Source organism: Micropterus dolomieu, linkage group LG06 (assembly GCF_021292245.1).
Source record: "Micropterus dolomieu isolate WLL.071019.BEF.003 ecotype Adirondacks linkage group LG06, ASM2129224v1, whole genome shotgun sequence".
Taxonomy (NCBI): Eukaryota; Metazoa; Chordata; class Actinopteri; order Centrarchiformes; family Centrarchidae; genus Micropterus; species Micropterus dolomieu.
This window is the reverse complement of record NC_060155.1, coordinates 28,911,264-28,919,043: the sequence shown is the minus strand read 5'-3', so window position 1 is coordinate 28,919,043 and position 7,780 is coordinate 28,911,264. Positions and strand designations below refer to the sequence as shown.

General features: G+C 39.4%; 1 protein-coding gene across 1 annotated transcript in view; it reads right to left on the bottom strand.

Moving 5' to 3' along the window:
- The window catches only part of LOC123972548 (tripartite motif-containing protein 16-like), a 4,597-nt gene extending 1,899 nt beyond the window's left edge, over positions 1-2,698 (bottom strand). Inside the window, exons 1-2 of the mRNA XM_046052071.1 lie at positions 2,636-2,698; positions 2,257-2,325 (exon numbers count right to left, since the gene is read on the bottom strand). Coding sequence (XP_045908027.1) covers positions 2,257-2,325; positions 2,636-2,698 — 132 coding nt within the window. The remainder of the gene's footprint in view (positions 1-2,256; positions 2,326-2,635) is intronic.
- Between the last annotated feature and the right edge of the window lie 5,082 nt (positions 2,699-7,780).

Sequence of the window (7,780 nt, the reverse complement as noted above, 5' to 3'; positions counted from 1 at the left end):
ACAGACAGATAGATGAAGGTCAGTGTGACAGTGTTTGTTCCAGGTGGAGTTTGCTGGCTCCTGATTGGCTGGAAACACTCACCTGAACACAGACAGCACAGAGCAGCAGCTGGGAGGAAAAGCATTGTGTGCAGTGGTGTTTCCTCTGGTGAACCTGGGGAGAAGTGGCGCTCTGATGCAGCTGAGGCCAAACAAGGACGAGCTGTGAGATCAGACGAGGGCCGCGTGGTTTCTAACGGGTCCTCAGACCTCCCATCAGCCCCTGCGGCGGACAGATAAGGCTGCTGCTGCTGATTGACAGCTCAGCTGAAGCTGCTGTGTGGTTTTCTGCTGAGTCGGAGCTCATTCTGCTTTATTACAGTTCATCTCCTCTATTGAACTATTTCAAATCACTACAGCTACATTAGAAAGAAGGAAAACTACAAAAATATGTCATATAAGGCAAGAACATGTAGGATAAACTGTATAAAAAGCTTCTTGTTTTCTTTGTGTTTCATGGGTTTGAGTTTCTTTCACCAAAATTTTCTATTTGTTCAATTTTATATTTGGACTGTAGAATGTAGTTCTGATATTATTATTATTATTATTATTATTATTGTTATTATTGTTATTATTGTTATTATTATTATTTAGTCACACCATGTTGCTCTGAATCATGGGTAATCTTTATAGATTTATTTTGGATTTTGACAGTTTGATTTTAATCTTTTCTTGTTATCTTGCTTCTGGAGTTGCTATTACAATTTTATTTTGTATAATTAGAATTGTAATATTATACAATACAAACAAACTGCAGCTCATTTGTAAAAATAAATGAATCCACGCTATGAATTAAAACATATTTATTTTTTATATATCTGTACATTTTTCAGGAGTTTATATAGAGGATAACCTGTACCTGTATCTACATGTTCAACTGTTAATCACACAGCCACATGTCCTCGCTGAGTCAATAAGTGTTTAATATTTTATATAATTACTGAACATTTCTATATGTTGTGAATCATCTTTATGTTGTTCCAAGATGTTTTTTACACTCAGCCCTCATTTTAAACCTGTAGTTTTCGTGCTACAGTTTCTGACAGTACTTCTGTTCTGTGCTGCTGCTGTCAGGGTTATAACTGTCACACTGCTGCCCTCTAGTGTCTGCAACAACACACTGCGTCTCCACCTGATACTACTGCTGTCAATGCTAACCTACTACTGTCCCTCCCTCAGCCCCACACAGGAAATCCTTTACTCGTTTGTAGGGTTTTGGTGTTCTTTTCTTAGGGTGCTTCTCAGGTCTCTTAATTGCATCCACGTTTCCCTCACTTGCATCTTAGTCCCGCCCACTGGGGATGCATGGAAAGACACAAGGAAAGCAAGCAAGGAGAGAAGGTGTTTTTAGAGACATTAGGGCTGCGGTCGAAAAGTCTTTTTTGCTTAGGAAGTTTCTAACTGAGTGAGGTGAACCGGAAGTATTTAAGTGGCAGCCATGATAAGAGCTGGGGTGAGTTCAATCTCAAAACGTTTGGACCGGTTTGCAACGTTTTCGGATTGAACGATGTGTTTCTGTGAATAAAATAATACAGTACCTTGATACAATAATTGTGATTCATGTTGATAAAACTGGAAGGTCAGGAGGGTGAGTGTGAGCAAGCATTCTCAATGTGACAACCCTTTCCATTATTTGGTGACTGGTACCCTATGGGTCTTTTTGCTGTCTTGATTGTGAACTAATATATTCCACCGTGTTGTCCACCTTCAGATGGCCTGCATTAAAACAACACGGGGCGCAGAGTCAAAGATGCGCTTTTTGTAGTTCATCTTCAGAACATTGTAGTTTCATCACGGCAGGTGACGTCAGAAACATCCGCCGTCGCGTAAGTACATCGCCTGGAAAAGAGCAGTCGGATTCAATGTTTTCATGCTCTTATCTTGTTTTTTTTGTATTATTCTTTACACTTGTTAAAGCACTTTGTAACTTGTTTTTGAAAAGTGCTCTACAAATAAAGATTATTATTATTATTATTATTCTCTGAGACCCGCGGTCGTATTTTCCTGAGTCCTTATGGATTCTCCTTCATATCTTTTCTTGACCTCATAACGTTTTCTATCGAGGTCAAGGAAAGATGGTTAGGAAAGGAGATTTTAGATCAGGTTTGGTAAAAGAGAAGTTGTGGATACAAATCTTTTCTTCACACTGTGTAAAAGAACAGAAACAAAGAGCAGTTACACCACCTTTTCCCAAAGTTGGAATAGAACCCAGGTCACCTGGGTCAAATCCAGGTCTCTAGACCTCTTCACTACTTGGGAGAAGAGCTCCGCAGCAGCTTGTTTCACCTGAACATCATGAAACCAACAGCTCAGACAGCTCAACAACAGGATGATAAAAAACTAAATGCCAGAAAGTCCATCCATCCAACGTTTCCTCCCCAGACTGATGAAGGTGAAGTTTCTGCAGGTTCCTCCCCCAGTCTGATCTTCTTCCTCTCTCTGGATGTTCATCTTCACCAGCGCTGAAGATGGTCCAGTGGGGAAGGACGCCGACCGGAGATCTGGAGACGTGGGATCAAGCCTCAGCTCAGCTTGAGGTACGTGACCAAACTAAACTCAACAAATGAACCAATAAAACTAAACTGTCTACGCTTACGTTGCGTTCATTTCTCGTCGTGAATTTCCACTGTGTTCTTTTCTCGTCGTGAATTTCCGCCATTGTTCACCTTCAAGGGACCAAAGAGCGAGGTAAGTCCAGGTGGGGTCGAGCTAGCTGGCTTAATAAAAGCCAGCTAGTGAGACGTGTTTTTGTGTCTCGTTACAGGATTAAATATCTTTACCCAACAAAGTATGTAACAAAAAAAACATGTGGTTTGAGATTAATTTAGAAGTGATTTCAAAACCAAACCAACCAGGAACCAGCATCCAAGCGGTTCACTTGCAAAGGCCATAAGCACATAATAGGCATCAATATGTAGCCACAAGGCTTTTCTCTCTCAAAATGCCAACGTCTTCCTCAATAGAGGTTTAGTTTCTTAGATTTAAACTTTGATTGAAAGGCAACCCACATTCGTCTTCACTTTTTTAAAACTTGCAAAATCAGCGTGTTTGGAGTGTGGACTCGTGCCATAAGTTCTCATGCTCAGCTACTAAAAATACCAAAATAACAGGTCAAAAGCTACACTCTTATAGCAAATGCACTTTTACATCAATAAGTGAATTTGTGGTCTGGAGCTGTGGCTCAGTTGGTAGCACGGCACACTTTGAGTTGCCCTTTTAATGTGCAACAGGTTGTGAGTTCAATCCCCATCTTGGGCCGGTGGAAACTTGTCACAGCTTCAAACTCGCACAAACACCTGTGTGGCGTTTCAACATGTTGACTTTACATTTAATCATTTAGAAAATGCTTTTATCTTAAGCCACTTACAAGCATCAGTAAAGTAAGTTTAGGGCCACATATGAAAAGTTCTGATTTAATTCTCCATTTTCACTGTGTTTATAGTCAGAATACTGTATATTATCTAAATGTTGTTTACAGCTCTGTGCTCTTAGCTGGATCTACTTCAACCAAACCTCTGATCCAGGACAGCCATTGGACTCTTTGTAAAGTTTTTTCCCTGCAGGTAGATGAAGATGAAACGGAGTCCTCTCTTTGTGACCTTGGCAGCGAGGCTAGAACTATTGGAAGGACTGTTGGCCTCCACGATACTAAACTCTATCTGTGTTTCTTCCTGTTGCAGGTTGACCCTGACCTCTTCACTACCTGGGAGAGTTCAGTGAGATATGTTGATCTGTAAGTCTTTCTTTCCATGGCTCAGTTGGTAGTGTGTGCAAAGTTATGTAATTAATCGAGAACATTTAGGCCATCAAAAATGTGATTTATTTCTTCAGTTCTGTATTGGGGTTAATCCGCCGACGTTTCCATTGGAAGAACAAGCACTTAACCACTGCGCTACTGAGAGATACTGCCAAGCCTGATTTTAACTTCCTCCATTGGTCTGGTCCTTAAGACCATAAAATGCTTCCAGTTCGCCAACAGAGGGCGCACAATGACCAAACATTCCTGGCCCACCACTGGGTCTGATTCAAGAAGAGCAGCTTGGGAAACCAATGCTTTAACCAAGTGAGCTATTGAGGCAGAAAATTTGAGCATTTGTTCACAGATTCAGGCAATTGTTTAATAACAGCTTTTCATCTCTCATTTTGGTGTGGTTAGTTAGCTGATAGCTGAGCATAAAAATATTCATCATGAGGAGTCATGAGTGAGGATACACCAGTGCATCCTTTGCGGAAATCTTTTACTGACCGACACGCCCCCTTATTGGGTAGCTGGTATATTGATTGGAAGCTGCAGCTGATCGGACTGGCCTGATACATCAGGACCAGGGCCGTTAAATCAGAGAGTTAAGACACGCTTTGATCTCGCCGCTACGCAGTCACGTGCTTCATGTAGCTCTCCATAGTTCCAAACAACTCAGCGCTGTCAACCAGTTTGAATGGGTTTAGGTGGGACGGACACCAGCAGCAGCTTTATTTACAGCAATTGTCGGTAAATATTAACAAAATAGACACTGACTACTGATGTGACACTTACATTACATACATAATGTAACATTACACATTTACAGCAGCGACTTAATTTGCAGCAATTTTTGGTAAATATTAACAAAATAGACACTGACTACTGATGTGACACTTACATTACATACATAATGTAACGTTACACATTTACAGCAGTGACTTAATTTGCAGCAATTTTTGGTAAATATTAACAAAATAGACACAGACTACTGATGTGACACTTACATTACATACATAATGTAACATTACACATTTACAGCAGCGACTTAATTTGCAGCAATTTTTGGTAAATATTAACAAAATAGACACTGACTACTGATGTGACACTTACATTACATACATAATGTAACGTTACACATTTACAGCAGTGACTTAATTTGCAGCAATTTTTGGTAAATATTAACAAAATAGACACAGACTACTGATGTGACACTTACATTACATACATAATGTAACATTACACATTTACAGCAGCGACTTAATTTGCAGCAATTTTTGGTAAATATTAACAAAATAGACACTGACTACTGATGTGACACTTACATTACATACATAATGTAACGTTACACATTTACAGCAGTGACTTAATTTGCAGCAATTTTTGGTAAATATTAACAAAATAGACACAGACTACTGATGTGACACTTACATTACATACATAATGTAACATTACACATTTACAGCAGCGACTTAATTTGCAGCAATTTTTGGTAAATATTAACAAAATAGACACTGACTACTGATGTGACACTTACATTACATACATAATGTAACGTTACACATTTACAGCAGTGACTTAATTTGCAGCAATTTTTGGTAAATATTAACAAAATAGACACAGACTACTGATGTGACACTTACATTACATACATAATGTAACATTACACATTTACAGCAGCGACTTAATTTGCAGCAATTTTTGGTAAATATTAACAAAATAGACACTGACTACTGATGTGACACTTACATTACATACATAATGTAACGTTACACATTTACAGCAGCGACTGAATTTGCAGCAATTTTTGGTAAATATTAATGCATAATGTGCATTGACTAGAATGTTGAAGACACCCATAGTTAGTGTATTCCATCCTGGGAGTGATGGACAGACAGCATTCACAGTGTGGTCTGTTGAAAATGAACTAGAGAGATGGTTACTGAACGAATTAAGTACATTCCTAAATACGATCCATAACATTACTGTTGACTGGGGATTCATTTCAGTATGGCTAATGTACCCTTTCACCCTTCCCCAGAGGCTAAACTATTAACCAGGACACAGACACATTTTGACTGATCAGTCCACACCACAGCTGCCTGGGAGAGAGCTTGATGAAGCAGTAGCTCTACCTTGTGTCTGGCTGCTGTGCTTTCTCTTGTCATGGTGTATCAGTATGAATCTGACAGTAAACTGTCTTCTCTTACCTTGTAAACTGAGTTAGGCTGTTTCACTCAATCATCCTGTTTCCACCTACATACTGAATGTATGATCATTAGCACCTGTTTTGTTTGTTTAATCACCTGATGATATGCCTTACAAAGCCAGTTCCACCAAACTTTGATTTTTCTTATGTCCATTAGTTTGTACCTTCATGCCAATAAAGCCCTTTAAATTGTTTAATATTGGAGAGAAGGGGGGGCTGCTCCCATAAGGTATTATATATTACAGTATGGATATATTTTTTCTCATGCTTCTATTGTCATAATTACTGACATTCTCATGTTATGTTAAGACACATTCACATACACATGCACAACAAGTACATATCAATGAATGCCAGAAGCTGTTTAGTTTAAGTCAAGAAAGAAGTTTTGGTAAACAGTGCAAAATATTCAGGGCAACCAACTGCATTCAACAATACATTTTATTATATTTTATATCCAGGGATGATAGGTAAGTTTTCCTTGAATGTGATGTCTTCAAAGAAACACATTTTTTCTTCTCACATCCTGCAAGACCAGACAGGAGGCTATATTTCATGCCAGATGTCCCACATCTGGTTCAGAAGAGTGCTGGTTGGTGGACAGACATTTCTGCAAGCTCCATCAGCCTGGTCATCGCTCCACTCTCCGCTCAAAATCCGTCCTGCTGAAAACAAACAAAACAACAACACACACATATAGTTGATTTTGGACGGCTTTGCAAATTAAATCTCAGCTGTTTGACAGCTGGAACTTGAGGCTTACTTTATCTAGGTATAGATATATCATATATCCTTTACACACAAGGGACTGAAGTTCAATGTGTCACCAGCATTGTACATGTGCTACTTTCATCATAATTCTGAATCACTACAGTATCGCGTTTTTACCTTTATTAGTCACAGGGAGCCATTAACATGAGGAGTTGTGTGCAAAATAAATCATTGTATTCTAACAGATGTCCAAAATATGACCTCTGTCATCATAAGCCACTGATCTTATCACCCATCACTGATGCACTGTCTAACAAACATTGTGCGTAATTAACCAAGGAACAACCTCGCTAGATACAAGCTAGCCATGTTATCTAGCTGAGATAGCTAACTTACCGTTCATCATAATCACGTATAAAGTTACTACTACAGCGGCAACTAAGTGCTGCTATACTGAGCTACAACAAACCTAATGAGCAAAGATAAACGATATATGCTAATTAACTAATAACTTTACATTTGAGGTAAATATTGGCAAACTGACATCTTGGTATGGTAACGTTAGCTGGTTAAGTGCTAACGTTACTCACGTTAACGTTAACCTCAAGTGTATCACTGCAAAGTCTTTTATTGGATATTGGCAGACATAACAGCTTAACCAGATCAGCAATTTCACAGTTTATAGATTCCACATTGTGACCAAAAGTCATATGAAAAAGTTCACTCGTAAAATAAATCTCTGTCTCTGACTCACAAAAAGAGCATAAAGGTCAAATAAGAGACTAGAGAAACACCCCTTGTGTCTCTCCATGAATCCCTGGTGGGCGGGACAAAGACGCAAGCGAGGGAAACGTGCAATTAATAAGAGACGTGAGAAGCACCCAGGAGCTCCTCCCTCTCTCAGGAAGAGAGCCCAGCAGAGGATGTACTTCCTGCAGCTGCTGATGTGCAGCAGTGTGTCAGTGCAGCCACTAGAGGGCAGCAGCAAAACACTAAAGGTAAATTCAGAGTGATTTACATTATAATCTAATAAACATACGTAGGAGCCATTATACATGAGGGGAAATGCCCCCCCCCCCCCC